General features: G+C 50.7%; 3 protein-coding genes across 3 annotated transcripts; 2 read left to right on the plus strand and 1 right to left on the minus strand.

Moving 5' to 3' along the window:
* Window positions 1-4,792: 4,792 nt before the first annotated feature.
* Window positions 4,793-5,882, minus strand: galla-2 (MIP18 family protein galla-2). The gene is made up of 3 exons (XM_003748206.1): window positions 5,686-5,882; window positions 5,276-5,456; window positions 4,793-5,094 (listed from the first exon to the last, which is right to left on the minus strand). Exons 1-3 carry the CDS (start codon window positions 5,814-5,816, stop codon window positions 4,912-4,914), a joined length of 495 nt encoding a protein of 164 aa, XP_003748254.1. The 5' UTR covers window positions 5,817-5,882; the 3' UTR covers window positions 4,793-4,911.
* A 3,249-nt stretch (window positions 5,883-9,131) lies between these two features.
* On the plus strand, window positions 9,132-23,563 carry LOC100897904 (acetylcholinesterase). Its single transcript, XM_029112844.1, has 7 exons — window positions 9,132-10,184; window positions 17,666-17,735; window positions 18,019-18,176; window positions 21,086-21,296; window positions 21,469-21,592; window positions 21,722-21,871; window positions 22,990-23,563. Exons 1-7 carry the CDS (start codon window positions 9,186-9,188, stop codon window positions 23,198-23,200), a joined length of 1,923 nt encoding a protein of 640 aa, XP_028968677.1. The 5' UTR covers window positions 9,132-9,185; the 3' UTR covers window positions 23,201-23,563.
* A 552-nt stretch (window positions 23,564-24,115) lies between these two features.
* LOC100902956 (putative defense protein 3) lies at window positions 24,116-25,024 on the plus strand. Its single transcript, XM_003748207.2, has 2 exons — window positions 24,116-24,486; window positions 24,625-25,024. The coding sequence occupies exons 1-2, from the start codon at window positions 24,232-24,234 to the stop codon at window positions 24,937-24,939; spliced, it is 570 nt and encodes a 189-aa protein (XP_003748255.1). The 5' UTR covers window positions 24,116-24,231; the 3' UTR covers window positions 24,940-25,024.
* The last annotated feature ends 1,887 nt before the right edge of the window (window positions 25,025-26,911 follow it).

Consider the following 26,911-nt stretch of genomic DNA (forward strand, 5'->3'; position numbering starts at 1 on the left):
CCATGAGTATAAGGGAAGAATGTAGGCATGGGCGAGGGTCATTATACGGCGACCATGACCATAACCATAACATAATCCACTAGGTCGTCTCCTCTCGTTCTGGGACCTATTCGAGCCTTCAAAATTCGCATACTGACTTAATTTTGCGTTATTTAGGTTCGCCGGACAGCCGCCTTTCGGATTTCGATGCATGTCTCCTCACTGGGTTCTCCTCAATTCGGCTGGGTACTGCTCTCGATTCGAGTTGGGCACTGCTGACCGCAAGATGAGCTAATCATCCCATGCGACACTGCTGCGGAAAAGGCATTTCTGAACAAGGAGAAACTCGGTACACGCGCGCAGCGAGTCTGTTTTACGAACGACTCTTCATACGCGAGCTTCGTTACACTTCTCGAACAAGCTTGGATATCAGTGGCGGATCACTTCTCATGGGAAAACTGTGAGAAAGAATTGTGTCCTCAGTCTTTTTCGTCCGAGTTGGTTGCTATCTCGCAAGCTCCTTCAATCAGGCCTGGATTCGTGCACGGAACAAGATGACCGCGACGGAAGGAAATCTCAGAGTCAATTATATTTATAACGAGTCGAATCGAATGATATAAATACTTACTGCGATACAATTCAGCTTCAGTCATGTCGTGACCCCCCCCTTCCCGCCTCCTCACGCGGTCATAAATGTTTGGGAATATCGACAAGAGCGTGCAGGTTTTATCAATCGGTCGGGCGAGTTGCGGATCCGTTCGTATTCTAGACTCTGCATCAGGATGGAGGAGACTCAGCGAAGTCACGGCTCTTGATATTTAAAGATCGGTTGCGCGTCGGGGCGAATCTTTTTCCTAAAGTCGTCGTTCTAGCGAGCGCGGCAATCCCGCGATTGCGCGGAGGACCGTCTGGCGTACTCCTTTCTTCGGTTCGCAACGATCGAAATCGCCCGCGGTCGACTTCTCAGGGTTGCTCTGCGGGAGGCCTAATTCGATATCCTGGTTTCCGAGAATCTTCCTCCATTATTGGTTGATCGGATCAGAGATATCAATCAGCCTATATCTCGCAGTAGCAGATTGGATTTCCTCGGCCGACAGTCAGCTGCTGTCGGTTTTCGCGGCTCCTCGACAAGTGAACAATCAAGATGGCTACGTCTCCGATGAGGAGCCAATCTCATTTCGAGGTGTTTCAGGGAAAACTATCCTCGACGATCCGAGGGAATCAATAGCCGAAGATTCGTCTGAATCAATTCTGCAGGTTTGGAGGATCGGCCAAGGTTGTCAGCCATCCCCGTTTTCTTTCTCACTCTCGACCGACAATCGTGATTTGGCGATGGGGTCAATCGCACTTCACGCATGTGCTTTCTGAAAGTTCCTCACCCATCTAGAGATGTGCGCGCTGAATTTGGACTTCCCTTGATCGATTTCGAGTGATGCACTATGCCGCGTTCAAGGCCGGAAAGTCCGCAAAGCCCTCATCCGAGACATGATGAGCATGCAGCGCATTCGAGCTTCTTCAATGAAGCGTGCCGCCGCAGATCCCTCGTCTTGCGCCCTCGCCGCTGTTCTCATAGCATCGTCCGATCTCGAGTCAGAAGAGGCTTCGTGGAAGCTCGATCCTGCGCAGCTCCGTGATGAAATTTCTACACCTCGTGGCTTTGCTCGTGTTGGCCGCTGAGAGCGAAGCTTTCTTTCCGATCAGTATACCAATATTTGCACTGAACAGCAGCGGCCTCCTTCAACTCTATGCTCTGCTGAGCTTCAAGCTGAGCCTCAAGATGCTGTTCTTGAATTCCATGCGGCTTGGACACAAGGAACAAACGATACACTCGTAAGTCAATAGATCTAGCTATAAAATTGAATTTTCGATATCGGTATATGAATTGGGGAATCATCTGATTCAGCGGGCTAGGATCAGTCGATTGGTTTTCACCAGGGAGGTAAAACATTCTTACAGACCTCCTGAATTCGAGCAGATTCATGAAATCCTCGATATTCCTGAAGATCTCTACCAGGAGATGATGCTGAAATCCAGGAGGGAGCGAACTGCGGGTGCGGAAGACGATGAAAAAAGCCAGGAATCACGAATCTCGGCTCGGATCACAGCGAGGCGGAAAAGAATCGAATCAAGCGAGGAACTCCGGAAGCAAAATTGGAGGAAGCTTTTCGGTAGGAGTGCCCACGCAAGGGATCGGAAGTGATATGAAAATGTCAAAGTGATCGAATGGACTGTAAAATACATATGTATACTTGGGAAGTCAACAATATGCTTGCTGTGATATAAAAAACCAATGAAATTACACATCCCGTATTTATTTCAATGAAGAGGCATAATCCAGTTAGAGGGAATGCCCTGATGTACGAGCGCCCGCAGTCATCGGACGCTTCGGGATTTCCGTAGGAAGCGGCGAGTTTGTTTCAACGTTATCAACAAAGTTCCGTCTGATGTTATCGACGCTCCTTGCCTTCCCCCCCCCCCCCGGATCAGATTTTCGCGATATCGATTGTTCACATCGGCCTTGCGAAGTCGTGAGAGGACTTTCTGTATTCTCTCAGCACTTCTCATGAGGCGATTCGGAGGAAGATTCCACGAGAGACACTCAAAGTCTGAGATTTGAACCCTCCGGGAGGGACCGGGGTATTTCGAGAGTCCGTTCCGAGATAGCCGATCGGAATCGAGACGTCAGATAAGCAATCTGCCACGCTAGTAGCAGGAAGGGAATCCCCATTGGACGAGCGCATGTTCTCCCCCAGTCCGGCTTTTTCCCCATGTCCACCGGCGGATGCGCCTGGGACCGAGAATTAGTATAGTGTATGTATATCAGCAGCGTATCTCTGGTAGCGGCACGAGCTGATGAATTTCATCCATCATGCCATGAGGCTCGAAAATGTGCGCAACCGGTTCCTCAAGTCCGGGATCCGACATCACAATCGAGCCCGCTCCCCATCAATGACTGAACACTGAACATTCTCCCAAAGAAGTGTCTCGCTTCACCATGAGAAGACGTCGACTCGATCCAGGGGGGGCTGGGGAGAGCGGCTCCATAAATATGTTAGCATCGAAGTTCACATGACGTTGACATTTGAATTAGACTTTCGATTCGCGGTGTCGGATGACGAATGTGCTTGAATCATCTCATATTGAAGCCCATTCCCGTTCCTGGCTGAGTGAGTTCCGAAGCCGAGGATCTGCCGAGTGAAGTCTGACTGCTTATCTCATGTAGGGAGAGAGCACGTAACTCACGAGATACGGGATCGCAAGCCTCCGCCACGTTCTACCTCCGGATATATAGAGCCAGTACCCGACGTGCCGATCGACCATTTGACTCCAGAACTCCCGCGTGCTATGGGAAGAGCAACTACAACCATCCGCCGGTAAGATACTTAGCCAGCTCGACGGATACTTCTCAGTCAGAGGAAAATCAGCGGTTCCTGATAAGAGTCGTCGAGAGTTTAAACCTTCCCTTCCAGCGGCGGCATCCGCTTGATGAACCAGGAGCACTCTGATCTTGCCCTCGTAATCTCTGGCTTAGGAGATGTGAGGACAGAACTGAAAAATTGGCGCGTTTCCCAGAGACACGGTGAGTTCCGGCACTTTGCTCCGACAGGTAGAAGCGACTCACGGCGTCCGAAGCATGCGGTCGGCGACACTATCTCAGAAAGCGAATAATGCTCCGATTCCATTCACAAATTCATTTGATCACAATCCTCAGTTGCTCGGGATATGCTGAACTGGGCGCGCGCCGACGGCAACTCCATCATACAAGACGTCATTTTACGATTGAATCAGCTCAATGACGAGTGGGAAAACTCTCAAAAGGAATTCCACGGTAGGCTTTACAAATTGCTCATCGATTGGATTCTGAACTCAGGATTCGCGTCAAACCTTCGGAACCAGGTTAATTTCCGTACGTTTCCAGGAACGTTAGAGATTGTTCGGGGGCAGTTCGAGAGGATACTCGAGGACGAAAAGTCGCTCCTGGCAGTGAAAGCGAGGGCTCTCCAGGCTGAACAGGCGCGAGTCAGGATCGAGAGAGGAATCAGAGAAACTCACAGCGTAAGATACTACCGCAAACTTAATTTTTGTGAAGTCGATAAAATAAGCACCACGGAGCATTCCCGAATTTCTTCCCCTTATCGCAGAGGGCTACGCTCATCGGGCTTAACTCGAGACTTTCTGACACCAAGAGAGAAGAAGCTCTCGCTGAATTCGAAGCACGACAAGTCAGTGGAGAAAATCGAGCCTGTAAAGTGATACGGCTCAGGGAAGGGCTGACGAAGATGAGCGAGGGCTACGTTGAATTAGCGCGAAATATGAAGCTCATTTTTGAGGCTCAAAGGAGACTAGTCCAGGCGATACCCGACGGGCTCGACAGCAACACCACCGTCTCAAAATCCATCGATGTAGGCCTCTGGGGGGAAAATCGAGATATCAGAGGAGCAGCGGAAAACTTTGTGTCACCGATGCAAGATTCGACTACACCCGGTGAGTACAGATGCGAGAGAAGGCTCCTCGATGTTGAGCTCTGCTGCCGTCGCCGTATGAAACCGATTCCTCCGTCTAAAGCCTGAAGTGTCAATCTACGAATTCCATCTGTCGCCATACAATGTATATGAGAGTGGTGGGTTTCAGACGACTCTTCGCCCGCGGCTTCATCCGGTCTGTGTGCTTCAAGTGGAATACCCGCATCCCCGTACAGCGAAGTCCTCGCCCTCATCGCGGAGGAATACGAGCCGGGAGCGGCCCGATGTACGCCACTCGATCGAGATCGAGCCAGTTGTACATTAGTATGTGAGCCAATGAATACTAGATATTGAGGAGAACATCAAGTTTATCACAAATTCGGAACCGATAACAAATGGAGCGGATTATGAATGTTTCATCTCGTGCGTGGAAGCCCGCTGTGAGACACCTATGACGGGCTACAGAGACCTAATATTCTGGTTCCGCGATGCATTTGTTAACCACCGAGAGTAAATTGGGGTTCTCCAAGGCAGCGGCAACGCGCTCCTTGTCTTGGAGCTGCTTATTGATGGCTCTCTCCTGATCGTGTTTTCCGGGGGTTATCATCAGGTCGATCTTGAATTCACGGGGAAGGGATCGCATCAACTTCACCTGGAAAGATCCAGTTCATATCATTCGGCACGGATCATTGTTCAAGGACACGGCAAATCGAGATATCATTGCCATAGAGATATGTTCCCATATGGGGGACGCTTCCTTCCATAACCTTAATTCTCCTTGGGGCCCAAAATCAGCCACCACGGACTCTATTCGACCCGTTTTATGCTCTCACCCGGATGCATAGTCCAATGAGAGTGGCCATCGAACAATGCGGGATTGTCGGGGTGAACATGACTTTTATCACACGGGTTGCAGGATCGACAGTGACGAGCTCTTCAGCGACGACTTTCAGTTGTTCCAGCGTGAGGGGGTGTTCCGGATCATTTATGTCGCGGATGAGGTCGAAAACCTCTCTGCGAAGGATCGCGACTTTCATGAGTTTGTCGGAATATAAATATCTTCGTACAACGACGAATTTCGTATACTTTTTCGCCCACGGGTAGAAACTCTCGAGACTTCGATGTGTGGCCCGAACTGCCATCTCAGGGGAGCTCAAGGGAGTCTCGACCCACGACGATGCGATAGCCTTCCGCTGAATTTCTCCACAAAATTTATGGGGATGGACGTTTCGCGGAAACTTACCGGGCATCGATTGGGTCTTCTATTGCGTCGTCCAGCTCGGCGGCCGTGACAGGTCGATCCTTTACTGTGGCGAAGACTTGGGGGGCGGCGTTTTCCAATTGGAAACTCCCGAAGCCCAAGTTTAGGACCATGTTCTCATTTCAAGTAGAAATCTGGTGCGCACATCAGCTGATTATCGTGTCCTGTGAGGAAGATGTGTGTTTCAGCCGCTGCATGACTGTCAATAATATTTGGACGGAGCTGCAGACGAATTTCGAAATTCGGCGCGCAACTTCCCGGGATTCGCGCAGTAGTCGAAGTGCAAGCCGCCAGCTCACTTGAAGCGGCCCGCGAGCGTCTTCTCAGGCCAGCATTGCATGCTATCCGCGAACGGCTTCTCGAACTTAGGATGCGGTTCATTCTGGAGTTCCCTCCGTCCGATGGGAAGAATCTACCGACCGCAGACGGGATCGAGTCTATCGTTCGATTTCATTCACGATGTTTAGCGAAGATGAGTTCTGTCGTAGACGAGGAACGGGATGGATAAGATGTACGCTGCACGCGAGTTCTTCGCAGAGTCGGCTCCCGCGAAATTTCCGATCAAGAGTGGAGACCCGCCGGACTGACGGATGCACACCCGCCATTTGCCGAGAGATTTCGCCGAGCGCCCCTGTTTGATAGTAAGCTCCCGTCACGGATTTCGAATCTTCCATGACAGACTTATCCGATAATTCTCTCTTCGCGGCTCCGATAATTCTCTCTTCGCATTCCGAGGCAGCGCAAACTCGTGCTATTCGGCGTCAATGAGCGGCTTAGGCTCCATCATCATAATCGCTGGGCATGTACCGTGGGCGCGTGGGTCATCCAGAACAAACGTTCCGAGGAATACAGAAGCTGAAATATGGACCTCCAATCTAGTCCAATAACTGCCCAATTTTCGAGCTGGTCCTGGCGTGCTCGAGATCGATGCTCGCGAATCTTTAAAACATCCAGCCGTACAAACAATTCATTCGGAATCAAGAGCAGAGATCCATGGCTCCGAGGCAGAAACCCGATTCCACATTATATATTTCGTGTCGAAGTATAAGACACGAGCCTGTTCAACAGGCCCTGCTGACATATATTCATTCAATTCATGAACGTATAGGAACATGATGACCACATGAGTAGGGCTGGATGTGTTTCGCGGGGAGCAAAGGTCGAGACTGTGGGAATCCGATCGCAGTTCGCGGGAAACGCTGAATTTCTTCCAAGTTTGCGGGAACCGCTGAATTTCTCCGTATTTCGCAGAAAACAGGTCTGCCGTCGATCAGTCGCGAGTCTGGGATAATCGGAAATCGGAGCCTATCCGACTCCGGCGGCGTCACTGAAGTGAAGAGCACAGTCGGGATGTTGTTTCCACTGTCTCCTCACGAGGAAACGTTGTGAATGATTGATTATATTCCTGTCTTGGGAACCGATCGAATCCGCGGAAATCGCCAGAGAGAGACCGAGGGGAGTTTCCTATCATTCTCAAGCGAGCAATTCAAGAAGTTGACGACAATGGAAAGCCGCGGTGATTTCGAGCTGAACTAGCGACTCTAAGGAGCCATGCGGTACCGCTCGATACTGAAATTCAATATAGCCTCGACAGAATCTTTTCAGAACGTCGGAAAATTGAAATGTTGTTCCGTCTCCGGGCTCTTCTCCAGATAACCGTGGTAGTTTCGGGGGGTTTCCGACCCGGAACTTGAGTTTTTGAAAATGTTACTCGCTTGGCTTGCTTCGATTATTATTTTGAGATTTGGAGCTTCTGCTGTGCCGCTTCTCGAGCGCGAGCTCAAGATCTCTTCTGATTCTGGGAATCGCCGCAGATAAAGATCGATGCGGGTCTAGCAGCGAACGCCGGGGGCATCAGAGCGCGCTTCAAATAGAGGAGACGATCTCGACTGTTTTCTGCAGGTTCGATGATTCTCTGACGAAACTGAATTACGATCTACCACACGGTATCCGATGACCTCGGTCATCACATCGCAGAGACCTCGAAGAGCTGGCAAGGTCATCGACTGTATACGTTTTGAGCTTGGAGCTGATATTTGGATTGGTATCACTTCGTACGAGAAATGGTTTTAGAAATTCTCTTCCGATCGGTTGTGAATCTTAATTCAGCTGGATCTGATGCTTCTTCAGAAGACAGCAATGGGGAGATTGACCTACGTTGATTCCCTACACATCCTTTCGCGCAAACACAAGATGCCAAGCTCCGAAGCAAGCTGAGGAAACAGCGGTGGACTCATCATTAAGCCTGACCGTGTCATCATGCAGCATCCAGAGCGATTCTTTCTTCAACCCGTTCGCGTGATTGATCTCTAAACATTTCCCCAACGAAGATTTTTTATCGCCGAGGAAGGAAACCTACTTTCCGCATACACTTATCGAGGAAAACTATCACTTGACTCTGATGAACAGCTCTTCCTTCTTTCATGAATCACTGGTGCTATCCGGGGTCGTATCGAATATTACGGCTAATATTCCAACGCGCTGTCTCTCGCAAGACGCGTATCCGAAATGCGGATCTCATCACTCGACCAAACTAGAGTCGGTTTCTCTCAGAATTAATAGCTCAGACCATTGGGTGGTACCCTCCAAGACGGGTGGATTCTAACCTCTATTTCGCCATGTCATCTCCATGACTTGAGACCGACGGACTGCTGATCAGCGATGAGGGAAATTATTGTCTTCTTGAGCATGAGTCAGAGCACCAATGTCTGGTCGAGAAAATGCTCGTCGCCCCTCGATCAGTAATCCCGGGCCCCTGGATTCTCGATAGGTCGATCCTAGAGCCGATTTGATAAAGATTTACTTTTGATCTCAAGAGCTGGTCATTTGAGACAATTCAATCTTACAGACGTGCGAGCCCCGCTCGACTTCAATAGACGCTAGGCCCGGTCCGAGAGAGTGTCTTAATGAATCATACAGGGAACCGGGGTTAGTCTTCGGGCGCGACCGTCTCGTATCACTCTTTGACTCTCCGAAACTTCTTTGAGAGACGCTCGGAGAGATTTTTGTTCTGCGAAAGTGTATCTTTGGTGCTCAGTGCGAATAAAGTACCGGTCGGTCAAGAAAAGGAATCGAGCTTAACCTAGCTCCGACTCGCGATCACTCAGTCCATCTCGGGGTGCGCGAGCCGCACGTCAACCCTGCCCGTGGCCAAGCCCCCGTCGGGCTCGAGCCACCCTTCCCACATTAGAGTTCCGTGAGTGCGCCCAGGTCGCGACGATCGAGGCCTCTAAGCCCATGGGGTATGCGCGTGGCTACATCGAAGCCTTCCCGAAAGACTCACTACAGAAGAAAACAGCGAGACTAAAATAAAGCAAGCGTGCGCGAATTTGTCTGAACTGTTCCTTCGTGTTCTGTGGGTGAGAAGAAGCCTCTCGCCAAGGTTGACTCGGACGGCGCGGTAGCAAATGTCAGCCATCCGGACGCACAGTCGTTCAGTCGGTTTCTTATCCACTCACTGAGAGCTCCCTAGCGCAGTGAAGATGTGGTCACTCTCAGTGTCTGTGGCGTTCGTTGTACTGTTGGCTTCCCAGCAGGCAACTCTGGCCCAGGAACATGTCACAGTGAAAACCGACGTCGGAACGCTGAAAGGATATCGTGTACGTTCCATGGAAGGCAAAGACATCAACGTCTTCATCGGGGTTCCGTTCGCGAAGCCACCTCTGGGAGACCTCCGGTTCAAACGTCCTGAACCTCTGGAGCCATCCGACAAGGAAATCGACGCCCTGGAGAAAAAACCGATGTGCCCCCAAACCCCAATGAAACTTCCCGGTATCGTACTCGAGAACACCTTCAACGATGAGGACTGCCTCTACATGAATATCTTCGCCTCTGCCGAGTCTACCGAAAAACTCAAACCGGTCATGGTTTATCTGTACGGAGGCTTCTTTCAATGGGGAGATAACAATCTCGGTCTCTACGACGGGGTCGAGTTCGCCGCGGAGACTGAATCCGTTCTCGCGATCCCCTCGTACAGAGTCAACATGTTTGGCTTCATGAATTCCACCACCGAGACCGCACCAGGAAACGCGGGACTCTTCGATCAGCTCATGGCCATGAAGTTCGTCAAGAGAAACGCCAAGGCTTTCGGGGGCGATCCGGACCTGATAACCCTCGCGGGCCAAAGTGCGGGAGCGATTTCCACCTCGGTTCACACCTCGTCACCGGCGAGTAAAGGGCTCTTCCGACGAGCGATGATGCTGAGCGGTGCCGCGAGCACCTTGGCGTTTTTCAGTGAGGCTAACGGTCAGACGCTGCTCTTCACGATCTCTAATTTCCTCGATTGTTTCGATGGGAATCTCACGATAGGCGAGCAGTACGATCAGATGGCTAAGTGTCTCAAGACACTCGACAAGGAGACCCTGCTCGGACAGATGAAAAAATTGAGTGGAGCCGATTCCCTGGCTTTCGGGCCCGGATTCGACGGCGAAATCATCGCGGGAAGCCTCAAACGACCCTCGGAACTTCAGTACAACGTCGAGGTGAGTTAGATTCTTGTGCGATATCCGTCCTTATTTGAACGTCGGTGAGGGTCTGTCATCTCGACAAATCTGATCTCAGGTCTATGCTGCGTAGGAAAATTCTGTTCTTTGAAAAAGCAACTCCGCGAGATCATGACCTCGGAGGGGATCAAGGTCGTCGATCACTGGCCATCGCCTCGGGAAACGATGTCAATTCCGGACTCTTATCGCACCGCAGGGTGTCGAGATTTTTCGTCTGGGCCTTCCGGCTCTATCCCCAAGCCGTCTGGCTTGTCACGCTTGTCGCGGTTGATGACGCGGTCGAGGATCGAACATCGCATGGGGAAAACTGTTCTTTTTTTGGATGCTCTCTGTCGAATGGGAAGATCGGGGTGCTGGTTTCCTCGAGTGACTAACTTTCCGGCAAAATTCTGTGCGCTCTCTGTTTTCGACATGTGAAGACAAGGAAAGTCTACGTTCCAAGCCTTGTCAGCCGAAGCTCTTCAACAAAAGCAACGAAAATAATGGCGCCGTCGAACAAAGGCTCATGATTTTTATGCTGAACTTGACTTTCAGCTCTTAAGATCTTGGAGCTGACTTAATTCTCAGCATATCACAGTGGGGTTGGCACTGTCTATTCTCAGGACTTTTCCTCGTGCTTATCATGTCTTCGGGTCGGGAACATTGGGAATCGGAGAGAGTTTTCTTCGTTCCGGGAAGAGCTCCCCGCAGTTCTCTTTGCCGATACTTCCATCCGCCTTCCCTCGGAGAGTTCGTCAAAAGATGCAAACGACCTTCATCTGTCGCTGATCCCCGGGTCCGAGGAGCTTTTGGAGCGACGGGACTCGCGTGGGCAATACGTCAATCATATCGATCACGCATCCACGACTCTACTTGACAGAACGAGGAAGACGAATGGTGACTCCGAAGCTGACGCCGGAGGGTAGACTTGGAGTTGACGCGCATTAGGGGTGGGCATGGCGATCACAGATATTACTCATTCCATCGACAAAACGTCTTCGGAGGGTTCCCGACTTCCTTGGGTGAACCCCATGCCAACCGCTGTGTGATATCCTTCCAATCTAACGGAATCGGATTCAGGTTGAAGGATCGAGTGGAGACAGATGAATCTTGAGGTCAGAGAAAGGAGGCCGGGCGTGGCGAGAGTAGAGCCGGACTTCGAGCCGGATAAGAACAGCGACGGACTTTGCAAAGACGGATTAGGTGGTGATGAGGGGACCGAAGACTGGCCCCGAGCCAGGGAGAGATATCCTCATTGAGGAGATACTCGATTAGCGAGAGCCAGCAACCAGCATTGGCGGCAGTCCTTTGAGACGAGTCTCCGCAGAGGTCGAGCAGAACTTTCTTCATCCACTCGGAGGGCTCGCGACTTGGCGGAAACTTCACCCTGTTAGCACCGCGGGGACCGAAGATCTCCAAAGTCCCGCTGGGTTCTTGTGACTTGTGAGACTCCAGCGAATCTGCGATGGGAAAACAAGTGGGCAGTGTGGGCGAGCCGTCCCTCGCTTCCCGCAGGAAATCCTCAAAAAACCGATTGAGGCATTATGTTGCTGAGCTTGCTCATCAAGTACGTGCTTTTTTCGTTGTTCACGTGTCCGGCGCCAAAAAATATTAGAAACAATGGTGGCAAAGATTTTGTGGGCTTCCGATGACGTGGATACGTCGTGATCGGTCCGTCGGTCGCCAGACCGACCGATCTCCGGATTGGTTGATTGTTGGTCGGTTGTTTTTCCTCCAGCCGTGGAAAAACTGTCGGAGACTCCGATTTTCCATGAGAGCTTGTTCGTCTAGCGCAGCTCATCGTCATTAATGCGAAGAAGGAATCGATGGAGCGATACATACAGCGAGGCGAGCATACGTCATCGGAAGAAGATTCTGTGCATACAGACTTCATGGAAATTCAGCCACCGAATCGTGTATGGTAACGAAGACAGCTCTACGCCCCTTGTACCTCCATCACGCAACCGCGCTGGCCGGGCTTCGTTCGAACGACGATCGGTCCTTTAGTATTCGTTTCTGATTCTCCCCGCCATTCGCCGACGGGAGAATGAGAAAATCAGAAATTTCTCCCCGTGTTTGCAGAGGCGGTCACGTGATCTATGACAGCCTACCGAATGACGCTCCCCTGCCGAAAAACGACCGAGCGCATGAAATTCGCATAAAATCGTGCTCTCCGCTCGGCGCGGGCAGCTTCCGGCGGTATGGGGTATGGGGGAGGAGGAGTTGCTTCCTCGGGGGCGCGCCGTATCGAAGATTCTAGTCTATCACATATCTTATGTGAAAATACTAAGTGCGCTTCAGGCTATGAATATTTTGTCGGACGCATTCCATCGAAGCTTCCCCAGGTCCGGAGAAGACTGAGCTCAGTGAGGTGGATGGGTATGAGTCTTCTCCGTGACGTCTCCCCCCCCCCCCCCGACGACGGTTCTCTGTCTCATTCTTTCCCGCCCCTGACGGTGGTAAAGATCTTTGTCGTTCACAATGAGTGAAAGCTAATGACCCGGACGGTTGCCCACGGCTCGGACCCTACGTTATTTCTGGTCTTCGTCGTGGGCTTCTTCGCGGTGGTCATCGACGCTGCTTCACGGCAAAGTCGATCCGTCTCGAATTGTGCGGAAGGCGAGGTCGCGTATTATATAAGGAACGCGTTTCGCTAAACCTGGAGAGCTTAATCGTTTCTACATTGAGTCATCCCCGGTGGTCGGACGTGGGTGAATCTGTGCCGGATTCCGTGATGGAGGGGAGCGATACGTCGGCTTCTGATTGAGTGATTGAGGCCGCCGGTGACCCAATCGGGTGGATGATCTGCCTCATTGTTGAATTCCGCGCTCTTCGGTGTGCTTTCGCATATCTACATGAAAAAGGCACAACCAGATGCAACCGACACCCTAGCACAGGGCGGAGTTTTCGTTGCCCTGTAGACGGCCTCGCGCATTACGTCCAGTTGAGGTCAAAAGTCAGCTTCCGCAATTCAGGTGGAGCGTCCACTCTGCCGCGCTTAAAATGTGTCCCTATTGGAGCTGCCTGTAGGATTCGATTTCTGGAACTGTACCTACATAGGTGAAATGTATCAGGGATTTGTGGCAGAAAATCGCGGATGAATTCCGATTAATTTTTTCCGTGTCTCTTATCACCACAGACCGTCGCCGATTCGTTCTTGAATAACTTTCAATTACTGAATTTTTCCGATAGCGGTATTTCTGTTTTCTCTAATGGAACGGGTGCTTCGGTCGTTACGCGCGAATACCGGAATGTGTTTTCTGTGCATTTGTCTCGATCTATTTGCGAGGGGTTCATGCCATGGCCAGGGTCCGCACCAGAAGAGCAAGGTAATCTCTCTGCTGGTGGTTGTATCAAGGCGAGCGGCGCAACGTTCTTGCAGTAATTACGCGATCTCCGGTAGCCGTAATCAACGCGATTCTGTTCTTTTCAAAACCCGAAAGATTCGGTGGCGTGGGTGCAATGGACGTCGAGGCTCCACGCCCGGTCAGTCGCTGTCATTCTGCGAGGAATTTTTCCCAGATCCCCCATTAGTCCCGAATCCCGAATTCTGTTCTTCGCAAGCATCATCGGCGGAAACAGGGAACTCTCGCTCAAAGCTCGTACTAGGTACTATCGCCGCCAAACAATCGATCTCACCGATCTCGGCGACGTATTTTCTCACCTGAGAACCACAAACGAACCGAGGATAATCATTGGAAGTCTAGCATTGACAGATGATGATAAAACTAATTCCAGATCGCTTTATGTAATTCAGAATTTTTGTCTCAGAGAATTAGCTCCGCTATCGGTCCAGAAAAAATTACGCGCACTTGTTTGGCCATCGCAGAGCCCTCTCGACTCCGGTGCGCGGATAGGATAACCCGAGCCGCAATGCCGAGGGCTGCTCCACGGTGTCAGAATCCGAGGACCGTACGATCGGTCCGTCGAAAGGCGTTTTGGATGTAGACGAACGCTTTTTCGCGCGCAGGATCGGATGCTGCTTGCGCAAGGTACAATGTTGTAGAGCGAACAGCTTCGCTTTCATAACAACACGAAGGACGATGCCGCGCACATCCACAGCGACGACATGTCAACTCACGGTGGAACCCCACGCAGAATAACCTCAATGAGTTTGCAGAAGTGTTAGCTCTGCTTCAGAATGACAGACCTAACGACTCGCGAATTCTGTCATTCATTCCGCTATTCGGCTTGTCAGTCATCCGCTTTATTAGTGATGATTCACCGTCGACTGCTTGTCGCTATCAGTAAGCTCGAAGTCACTCACACGACGGTATCGCAGCCATGAAATCAGCCGTCGGCGCCGTCCGCGGGAATCACTTTGATGCGGAGCAGCCAAAACTTCCGAAATGCGACGGGCGGGGATCTTGAAGGAAGTCTCCGAGTGGGCACGCGTGTCTCCAGGAGCATCGACCATAACGATCCTCGGGAATAAGGACGAGTACCTTCAGAAGGACATGTGGATGATGGACTTATATCCCCGATCTCATCTGCCCCCGAAGAGATGCGGACGGGTCATAACTCTCGTGCCGATATGCATCGAATACGAGGTACACAGTCATGTTTATCGCGAGGCTCGTCCGGGGAACATCGAGACAGCCGGATGTGAACGGACGCTCGCATACAAATGAGATGCTGATTCACTAATACGGCCAAATATCAGAGAATCATAGCGGCGTGAAGATACCCGAAGCATCTTGACATTGAAACTAGCTCCGACGACCGACCGATGATCCTTGGTCGAACGGAGAATTAAACGGAAGCAAAACTTCGGAACGGAAGCGATGTCAGTAAATATTCAAAAGCTTTACCCGTCATGACACTGCGCGCGGATGGGAAAAAAGCAGCCGAGCGAGCGGTGGCAACGGTAGCAGCTTGAGGCTTCGCGTGTCGGAAGCGAGAAGATTCCGTTAAGAGCTTCCAGAAAAACAGCCCCGCCGATTTTCTGATGAGCATATTCCCTAATTCATGATGCACAGTGTGTCGATTTATCGCGCGTGGAAACTGCTCAACTCGATCGATGCCAATGCAAGAATGCCCGCCGCGCATTTCTCCGAGCCGGAAAGAATGCTCGGAAGGTGGAATCGCTCAGAGCGCTGACGTCGTTGGAGATGAGCTCAACTCATTCACTTAATGCGGATTTCCGCAGCGATTGAAATTTCTGTATCCGGATAATTGATCAGGATACGGCGAATGTTCTCGGAAGTCGGGTTGCGTCTTTTCCCCCTCGCCTTGGCTTTGCAGTCATGCTGTCATATTGAGGAGGAAATTATCACATCGCCAAAAATTACGAATCCGTAAAAACGCTCGAAAAAATCAGCGGATCTGATGACGAGGCAGATGTCGCTTGTGTTGGATGTTCCCGATATTTTCTCAAGGCTGAGGAGCAGCTCTGTGTACTTGAGGCATATGGAGCAGTGTTTGTCGCGATGTTATCCTCTTTCTTGAAGGACCCGCATCGAAAGTGTATCCGGTCGGCGGATCGGGGACGGGAAAAATTCCCGAGCGATCAGACTCGACTGTTTCCATCTTTCCATCAATACGCTAATTGAGGCGGTCCTCGATTTTCCGCTCATTAGCGGAAACCTGAATATTTGGCCGAAAGTTGGATCGGTAGATTAATTTTAGGACTAGGGTATTTCGTCATGTAGCAGATTATCCAGTTTTCCTCTCAAATTCACTCCGGACGCATCTATGTTGTTAATGTGTTGTTTACTATGGCTTGATGACGTGAATGACGGAAAAACAATGAAAAAATAACGTGAAAGATTCCCACAATCTGCTAACACAACAAGTCGGCTGGTGATACCGGTCCAGCCCTTCCCCGTCTCCCAGGTGGGCGAACTTCTGCGGCTTCATGTTCACGCGAAGAGAAAACCAGCGCGGGGCTGAGAGACCGCCCGCTGCCAGACACGGACACGGACAACAAAGATGATACCACTGACCGAAGTTTTCGAATTGCGAACAGTAGCCGGTGAGACGGGGAACGGGCGGGCCGAGGAGCGCCAGATCGTTTTGGTCGCTTCGGAGATGTCACACAGACCGTCAGCGTCACTCAGTGTGGCATGTGTTGTCTGGAGGTCTGGATCCGAGGTTTTTTTTCGCTATCGGTCGGCCTCGTCAGCAATGATGCCGAAGCGCCCCCCCCCTTCCCCCCCGCACCACATGGAGATGTGGCATAGACGACGCGCACTCAGAATGCGTCCATTTGCGGGCAACTTCAATTATTCGAGATCGAGTGAAATCAGCGAGGAATATGGAGAGCTCCGATTGGGTTAATGAGGAGAGTATCTTGAAGAGAGATTTGAATGGGATCTCCCTCGGGAACCCGTTTTTCGGCAGGACATCAAGCGGAGCAGAACGCCCCGGTTTTCCCTACTCTCCGAGCGAAAGTCCCGAGGATGTCATTCCACTGTGGTCCGTGGAGGGTGGAAGAAAAATCGACTGCGCGCCGACTCGTGACGTTACCTTCCGTGGATGCGATGAATTTCTGTTGTTGGAAGCTCAAGGTCCGAATACGCCGAGACGAGCGGCCGCTGCGCTCAGAGATTTCCGACGAAAGTTTCGGCACACTGCCTCGGGTCTCGGATGCCAACGCCGACGATTAGGTCTTCGATCAGTTTACAATAAGCAATGAAATTCCAATTCCATGTCCCTTACCTCTCCCTGGTATTGATTGATGTGACTCACACTTTTCCGGCCTGGGTAATGCGAAATCCAGGGAAAGCCACCCGTCAATAAGGTCGACGTGGATCGAGTCGCCGACGGATGGACAAAGGAAGAGGTAGTTGGACGGAACTGGAGAGCACATTCGACTTCAGAGCATGATCGCTGGAGCAATCAAGGCGAATGGGTTTCGGATATGAGTGGCTATCGACGCAGCGCTCGTAACGAGCTTCAATTTCTTTCCCTTTGTCTCGTGCTCGATCCTCCGACCAACTTAGACATTCTGGTACAAAAAATCTGGCGGCGTTGGCGTTTCGATTCGCTGTGTTGTCACTGGCGTGGCTCGTACGTTACGAAACGAGCGCGTAAGGAACAACAAGCGGATATTTGACCCTGCATTCTCTCAACAGAATCTTCGAACATTTCGAAGACGCGCGGCAGTCGTTCGCTTCAACAACGCCGCCGCCGTCTAGGTCAAGGCGTATCGCCGTTTATGTTAAGTAATGTTACTGATCATAAAATTCACGTCCCACTTAATTTTTCACCTGACTCGTACGCAACCGACTGTTGACAACTACGGCGATGGCAACGACAATCACACGGGAACATACACAAACGAACACAAAGCACTGACAAGCCTTGTCGAGAAAGCAGGAGGGCTGCGTCATTTTTGGCTCAATCGTTTCGGATCGCAATATCGAAACTCGGACGGTACGGACACAGCTAGAGGGACCTGACATACCTCGCGAATCCCGTCAGGAACTCCGGAAAATAAATCATGTCCCTGAAATTCATGGGAGAATCGTTCGTTTCAGGATATCATGTTGGGATCAACGGCCGCCGACGGCGAACTCATCGTCAAACAAGTCATGGGTCTAGACGCAAGTAAGTAGATAGTTCACAGAATCATTATCAGTGGATCCGAGCTCAGAACGGGCTGCTCGAGCAACGCTTCTGTTTTATCGGGATTAGCATCTCTGACTCGAACCCGCTCAGGCTTATTTTCTGGTCGGAGTTATCGAATAATTCATCGTATACAGTGCCTGGATCGAACAGAATTGCAATTACACCCGAGCTTCTCTCGGCCTCGGACCCATATAAAATGGGACGGGACACATCATATTCGTGAGAGGCGTGTTTTCTGAACGAGAGCCTCTGTCTTCCCAAGGTATCGAGGATCTCGCCAGGAATTCCGGTGCAGACATCGCGCTGCGTTTGGCTCTTCGACACCTGTTCGGGATAAATAATAAAGACGCCTACAGTATTTACCACCAATACGTCACCGACGACGAGCACAACGCCGGCTACGATGCCGTCTTCCAAAAAGTGAGTGACCCATGCTTATTCTGATGACAATAGTAGTTCGACAACCGCTCGGTAGCATAGAGATTCTGGATCCCATCTCATCAGATGACGAGATGGCTCTGCCTCAGACCCGCTTGAGATCGCATCTGTGTCCTTCGAGAGCTCACGCACTCCCCCGTCCGCAGTCAAATGGAAGCGCCAAGCTCTCTCATTCGGCAGCTCTTGCTGTGACATTTTTGCCGTGGCGTGCCTCAACTTTGTCTCGCTGGAACCTTCCTCAGTTTCTGTGCAATCCGGCCTTCCTCCACCGTTTGCTCACGCAAGAAAGTCGAATCCCAACTGATGGGCTCGTACGAATCCGCCTGATGAAAGGCTGCGCTGCCTCGGCGCGACGACTATGAACGTCTCACGAGCACGAACTCGCACGAGAGTGTCTCCCTTGAGTGAATGTCACGCTGCTCTAGTTCGGGTTTCCGTCGTTTGGCGAAGCGAAACGTGCCTCTATTCTGGACATCTGCTCCTCGGTCAATCACCTCTATCGAGGACCCTTCTAAAATGAATGAGATATATCCCCATCGTAGCACTCGGTAGCGAAATCTCGTCGCAAAGATATTATCATCCAGAAAATGCCCCTCCCTCTATTAGAAAGCGGCACATTTCTGATTTGGTCTGACCATTTAAGCGGCATCACTTACCGCATGGCAGGAATCGATCAATGGCCTTCGTTGAGACTCAGTGTCTGTGTACATTAGACACGATTATCCTATCGGTCGCTATGATTATTCGTCGATTGAAGGCTCTTTCAGGCGATTGATTGGTTAGATGATGTATGGATGGGAAATGAAATTAGGCGATTAACACGGTAGAATCGACTGCTTCGGGTAGGGCTTTATCGGCCAGGTGACCAACATTCGAGGAAGGCGGATCATGATTTTTTGCTGACACTGACGAAACGTTCAATCGTTATTTCTCGTCGCTCAATTATTCTTCATTCATCTCAAATTCCCTTGCTGCGAACAGTATGAGATACACACATTAACGAATTCAAAATCGATCGCTCGGAAGGCGACGAGTATGTTTTTCTGGCACAGGGTCATCAGAGAAATCGGTTTTCAATAGCAAATGTCTAGACGATTTTCTTTCTCGCATCGACCTTTGTCGGTACGGATTGAGGATCGCATAAATCATTCGCTTTGAGCGATCCAATCACAGGCTCCGACGATTTGTTGATCTTTTTCCGCTTGTGTCGTATGTGAACACATTCATCGCTTGCTCTCTATTGGTCCCTGCACGCATCCCAGGCGATTGTAAGGTCTTTCGGAAATTTCGATGGATGGTCTTGTTGTTTTCATGATTTTCCTCTCTCTCTACCGACCGTGCAAGCCTTCCTCTATTTTCCGGGAGAGAATTTTGGGACAAAAAGGGAGAAGAATTCGTTCGGTAGTCTACTCTCACGCCGAGCATACCTCACACCGCGAGTGTATCTTGAACAGAGAGTCAGTGTCGACGTCGTTCCCCTCATCTAACCGCGCGGACGAGCCCGAAAGGTCCTTACCCTGACGAGAGCGAAACCTACATGTCGCTCTTGGTCAGAAGTTTCTGGAGAGATCCCAATCAGCTGGCGAGCTTTGGTGATGCTCCTCCATCGGGAATTCGCTCGGTGGCGATGCGGGAGAAATTCTAAGGAAGAGATGTCGGAGAATTAAATCTGAACTGATCGATTCTAAGTGAATTCTGTGGACAGATGCGACAATGCTCGGCGGAAGCAATTCCGTGTTCGGGGTACACACCTAGATTCCTAGATAAAGCACGCTGAGCGTTGCGAAACCATTCAGAATTAAAGTGATAAACCCTTGACAAGCTATTGGTACCGCTTGAGGAATCATATCATTCTGAGCCGTCGAATGGCTTCGGCGCGAAAGCTGTGTTTGCCCATTGATAAGATCAGCATTCCAATTTATACTATTATTCTGGCTTCTCTCACTTCCCTAAACGAAATCGGGAGTCGTGAGCCATCAACCTATCGATCGACTTCCGTCTCGCAGACCGAAAGGCTCAGTGTCGAGCTTATGGGTTCGACTGTCCTGGCCGAGAATCATGTCAACTCTCCATCCATGTGATGAATGTGAAAACCAACAAACACTACCAACGGTGATCCATCGACCTTGATTCCACGATCCAAACAAGAGATTTACCTACTTCCAATTAACTTCAAAGTCAAACGCTCCAAGAAACGGAGCGGTCGCAAGCATTTTCCGCTCGTATGCACCGAGCCGATTTTTCATTTCGAACAGGCTCGTATCGAAAATTGTCTCAATCCCGTTAGATAAGGACTCACTTCACGCCGACCGCGACACACGACGGCCAGACCTCGCTGGATGCGTCGGCAGTCTGATTAGAATTCGTGAACAAGATCGTCCAACGTGTTCCTGTGCGATATCCGATCCCCAAACTTTCTCACGTCGGGTCTTGGAACAATATTTTCGGAGGGGACAAAGAGCGCATCGCACGCCGAAAGCTACGCTCAGCAAAGGCTGAATGCGAGGCTATTTATAGCGGAGCTGAACTTGACCAGAATTTCATTGATTCCCCTATCATTCGTATCGATATCGGAGCCTTGTATCGGGGATCCAGCTTCCGCTCTTTTTCGTCGACTTAGCTCAGGTTTCCATCGCCCCTTCAACACTTGAGGTCCTGGGCGCTGTTATCGCCGACCGAGTAGTCTAGCCGTCGACATTGAAGGCGTTTGATAGGGATTATCTGAGGCGTGAATTTTCTATACCGGCAGAAAGCGACCGAAAATTCAGCATTCATCGCGAGCGAGCGATCATGCGATAATTTCACCCACTTCCCTTCTAAAGCCTCTGACACCGAAAACTAGATGATCTTGCCCCCATGAGTCGAATTCCTGATCGAACATTCCCTTACAGGCGCCACGTCTCGTCACGGATGTATCATTCGACTGCCCCATCAAGTTTTACATGAACTCCGTCGAGAAAAAAAATGGCAAAAAAACGCGCATATATCGCTACGCGCTCGATGGGCCACGTGCTAAAGCGTTCAGTAATTCCATGGGCGACGGCCCCGCAACTCATACCGATGATGTGATGTTCTTCCTCGGCATCGCATTGAACAAGGCGAGTTCACCATATTATGTAGGCCTCGTTTGATCTCTGTCGGCGCATCTCCCCGGAATCCATCTGGGGAAGTCCGATGCTTCGATGCCATATTTCAGTGAGGGTATTCTCCGAATCACGATTTTTGATTCGAGATCTGGTACTCACCGAATTCCTCTATCTGTCCATCCAGAAAGTGGAAAGACCCTGGAATCCGACGAACCCAGAGGCTCTGCAACAGACCCTCGATGGGTACACTGATGTAGATCGACAGTTTGCGAAGCAGCTGCTCGCGTCAATCAGAGATTTCATGGTCGAAGGGTAAGCGGAAGACTCATATTTACCGATCTCGTGTCTCGTACCATCTGAATATTGCCTCCGTGCCCGAGATTCGCGCTCCGGGAGCTGCGGTGAGAATCTCCGGTGTTGATTTTTTCGAAAACGTTCCAGAAAACCCTCCGTCCCCGGACAATCGACCGCCTGGCCGTTGTACTCCGAGGCGAACCCTACAGTCGTGCATCTGGCTCCTGGCGCGGTCAGAGCGGTGAACACAGATGTCACCGATAAATGTCACTTGTGGGCTCCGTACCTTCTTTCTGGGTGAGTTTTCCGTTCTCTTGTGTCCGATTTTTCCAGACTCCCGTCGTCGCGGAGAAAATAAAACGACCTGAATCTGTTCGTCCCCCTATTCATCCGTGATGAGACTTTAGACATCAAGATATCCACGACTTCATCGCCTTCGAACGCTTCGACTCGACCTCAGAGTCCTTGGCTTGTTTGACTGCGATCGTTCTGGCTATTCGAGAAGGAGTATTGTTGGACCGAACGACTCTCTGAGGGAAGACAGCAGTTCTCCGGAAACAATCAGCTCAGACGAGGAGCATCGTAATCAGTACAGGGGAGGCTTCCACGGCAAGCTCGCAAGCGCCCGAGCGTGCCAGCCTGCATCTCTGCTTCTCTTTGACTCCACGACAGCCAATGACGAACGACGATCCAGAAAGCGAGTGAAAAAGAGCGTGAATTGAGGAAAATAAGGGATGATCGCTGTTGAAGACAGTCGAGCTCGGCGGAGATCGGCAGGACACTAAACTCCTATCGCGTGTTGGGAGGATTTCTGTCAGGGGACGCCAGCCAATTTTCTGCATATGAGAACGACCTTCGCTGGGAACAACTCATTCTTCAGAAAAATTATGTCCACGCGAACGGCAGATTCGTCTTCCCGAGCCAACGCATGTCTTCAGCGGCGGAGGATCGCGGGAATCGATTGACGCAACAATGGCGGTCCCAGCGATGATTTTCAACGCCCTTATTGAATGCTGCTCCGAGAAGCCCGCATTCTGATCTGAGTTCTCCGAATGAACAGTTTCAGAATAGCCGGAGAGCCTGGAAATGCTTTCTTCGCGTGTTTTGACATTGGTAGACGCTGCGTGTCTCGCATTTAACGCGACAAAACTCGCTCAATCGACGGAAAAACGGCTCGGGAATTCGTCCCGAGGAAATATTAAAATATCAGACCCAGTAGGCATGGGATAATCTTTGACTAGCAATCCGTGTGCCCGCTTTGATCTTTTCCGGATTTGGACTGGAAGGGGGAGTCTCATCCACGCAGGGCACCCCGACGCGCTCACGAACTATAATGTCATGTTGCATCAAGCGAGACTCACTGCTGCCCACCCAACAATCCCGATCAGTCACGGATAATTCCTAATCTATTACAGGGATGCGAACGACGTATACGACGCGCCAACAACGACAACGACCACCGCGAAACCTTACTTCCGCCAGGCGAAAATCCTCGAGAAGAACGGCAGGAGGAACTCCAAGTCGAGACAGTCGCCGGCATTCAACTCCTCCGCTGGATTTACTGCGTCTAGCGTTTTATTGATTGTGTGCTGTGCGGTATCCAGGATGATCACCGCCGGGCGCTGAACCAATCTAGGTGGCATTTGTTTCCACGAATCGAGTCATACATCATAACATCACTCGCTAAACCTGGGTGATGTGCCGCGCAGCTCAATTTGCATCTTTGCAAAATCATCAATTTTGCGCTCAAGGGGCCATCCCCCACCCGAGAAGATTTATTTTACAGCGAAAGGAGTGATATTCCTCGGAGATGGCTCGCCCATGCGTGACAGACGATGAAGACGACTGTGATTTAGAAATCTTCGGGATCATGAAGCATCTGTGTATAGACCATTAATTGCCATATTATGATCATGATGATTTTCATTCTTTATCATCAATTTCGATTTGCTCGGTGAGAATAAACTTATCTCTTTCCGAACGACGTTTCGAACCTATATTTGTCATCATTCGGCCTTTGCCATCACAAAAACTCGCACTCAGCCAGATTGCACATGCTCCTGAACTTAAACAAGAGAGCTCAAGTCGAGTAAGCACTTCCGGTTTGACTCAGGAGCTCTGTTGAGAATCCCTAGATCACTTCGGAATCAGGAGGCCTGCGGAATTCCCAGGAATCGAGATGAATATCCCGACGTCATCGACGGAGAGAGCTTGAAGTAATTTTCGGACGGAAGTAGCGATGTTTGAGCAGAAACTTCTTCGGGATTGCCCCCCTCAGGACGGCACGGGAGGAGCGAACTCCTGAAACGACACGAACTTTTGTCCGCGTTTGGTGCCACGGATTTCCCTCGCAGTTATCCTGCAGCATCTACGGTGCTAGAATTGCTCGAGCAAGCCGAGTGGTTTTGACGGCTGACAGTTTACTTTCGTCCCGAAACAGAACGTCAACGTTTGCCGGTCATCTCCTGATTCCAGCATCGGATTTCACCCGCGGTCATCACTTTTTTGACGAGACCGTCTTGGAAGATTTATTTGAATCTCAAGCGGGTTTTAGATCGCTCTCAAGTCTAACCGCTGTGTCGCTCCAGGGTTCTCCTGGTATTTTCTCAAAGCGTGACTTTGGTATTCCCGACGGAACACCATAAGCTCGAACGACGATGTCGGCCGTTACTGCTCTCGTGTGCTTGACTTTGGTGGTCGGTACCTCAATAGGATACGAAACTGGTGCTCCAACCGTCGCTTGCTCGTCAATGACTCCGAACCACCTCGACATCGAACCGGAACCACTGAGCTCCTGCCCGTTCGAGGTGACACAGTCCCGGATCGTTTACGGCAATATGAGCGAGACGATAACCGTGACCCTCGCTACGCTTCCCGGCTCCCAGGATTCATTCCGCGGTTTTCTCATCAAGGTCAGCATAAGTCCCACAATGATCCATTTTAAAACACTTAGCTTTATTCAAATCTCAATCATTTCTCCGAAATTTCTCGCTTTAACTTATGCTCACAATGTTCGCAGCGAAGATCTGAACCAGAAGATCTCTTTCCAGGCTTTCAATCCGCTGAATGGCAGATCGATTGGACAGTTCACGGCGACTTCGGATGCGGTCCAAATTCTGCCGCAATGTCACGGAGCTACGCACACCTCGAGAGTTGGGAAGAAGTCGGTGACTCTCATCTGGACTCCCACAGATGTCGAGGAAGGCGATCCGCTTGTCGTTTTCCGGACAACCTTCGTCCAAAGCTTCACTCATTTCTACGTAGGTGTCGACAGCAAAATAGATGGAGAGTCCGCCATACAGCATATCGCTAATGCAATTAATGGACGTGATTCGGGCGGCAGCTCATTCGACGAAGATGAATGAACGCCGGAATTCGTACCGTATCCCTCACCGCCCGGAACGACGAAGATCGGGACTCGCCGCAATGGCACCAAGACGGAGCGGCATGAAGTCGCGCAAAGGCCGTCTCGAGCCTCGATCTACTCAATTTCTCCCTCAGGAGACTTATTTTGATTCTCCCATTTTAGGAGAGTTTCATAGAATTTTATGGATACCTGTGAGCAGGGAGAGGCTCGTCAGCATTTTGAATCATTTTTTAACACTCTCGAATTATTTTTTATGCAAACATATTTGTGGAGAGGATTCTCCGCATGGCGTGGGAGGGACCATCGCTGAACACCTGAATAAAGCTCAAGATCAAGTTATCCCCCCGATCTCACCTGTGGGAAGTTCCTGTTGACGTAAGAAGCGGGCACGACAATCGGATTCTCCTTGTGCTTCTCTCTCGCGAGATGTATGAGGTGCTCCCCGCGTTTTATGCATCCCAAAACTTCGACTATGAGCGGTTCTCGTCGACCAAGACAAGACCTTTCGTATTCCCCTTCAACTCTCGGCTTTAGCGGAGCTCGTTCCTCCGCCGGCTCGTCATCTGATTCCTCGGAATACAGGGTCAAGTTGAAGTCCGAATCGTTGGATGAAGAGGATTCGCGCCGCCCACGTTTTTCACCTACAATCCTAGTCCGATCTGGGGCATTAACGGGATCGGCCCTCCGAGCCTTCGGATCTTTTTCCGCACCGCCTCGAGCTGAAGTAGGCCGGGAAGATTTCTTCTTCCTGGGAGGAGATATGGGGCAACTCATCCCGGAAAGATCTACAAATGAGTTGTCAACAGTGAGTCCGAGTCGAGCTCCGTTCCGGGGGGGGCTTGCTCTTGTATTTCGACCGAAGAAGGCAAGAATTATGAACAAACACCCGCTGCAGCCTTCGGATTTCCTGGCAGGAAGCGAAGCTCACTCTCCCACGAAAATTATGTCTCGAGTTCCGGAGATCCGAATCTTCTCCTCTATAAGTCTCTCAGAGAGGCATATTCATGACAGGGAGGGGGGGCGCGGGGCGCGAGCTTTCATATCAATGGGAGAAATCAAGTATACCTCTCGCAAACTAATCTCGAGCGCAAAATCCCCCGATTCTCTTCAATGGATTGTCATGTGCGTCTGAGAATTCGCAATCCGAGGTAAACCTCCGCACGAAAAAGCGAAATCTATCTCGGTGTCGTTACGGACCGGAAATGCATCCAGCTGAGGGCGACTTCGTTGACTTCGTACGGTGCACGATATCCGAACGAGTCAAGAACCGGACAATGTTTACAAACCGGAGCGCGCGAACAAGGTAAATACCATTCCATAGAGAAATTGAGAGAGGGAGAACGTGCGCTACGTCCGATATCCGCGGTCATCTGACCAGCAAGGTATACCTCTCAGACTTGTTGAGCGCCTGCGATACTGCTCCACGGCTTTCGCTCGCGACATCGCCATGATCTTCGCCAGAAAGGAGTTTCTCACCCCACTCAGGCTCCTGGGATTCATTCGAAAGAGAAGAAAATTATTCACGTACCGCCAACGCCACACTCGTGATCCGAGCATCTTGATGCGAGATCTGGACGATCGCCCGGGACTCGAGGCTGTTGCGGTCTCCAGGGGAAGGATGCTCAGCTTCGCAATATCCTGGCGGAGCTCTTTGATGATTTAGGGGGATGATCAATCTCATAGATTTTCACTCAATTTTACTCACTTTCTCACTCCGCGGTAGTGAGAAGGGAAGAAGACTCACGGAATTGGACAGGCACGAAATTCTATTCACTGAGTCGAGATCTCGAAGGGGAAACTTCGATAATAAGACGCGAGCGTTCCTCAAGAAAACGGAACAAAACCCACTCAACTGAAGCTATCGAGGGAGAGAATCGAAGAGAAGCCAAGACAGCTCGCGATGAGTACGATGCCACTTTTCATTTATACACAAAACACAAACATAATCTTGGGGATCGGAAAGATTCGCA

This window comes from Galendromus occidentalis, unplaced genomic scaffold (genome assembly GCF_000255335.2).
Source record: "Galendromus occidentalis unplaced genomic scaffold, Mocc_1.1 scf7180000077529, whole genome shotgun sequence".
In the NCBI taxonomy this organism is placed as follows: Eukaryota; Metazoa; Arthropoda; class Arachnida; order Mesostigmata; family Phytoseiidae; genus Galendromus; species Galendromus occidentalis.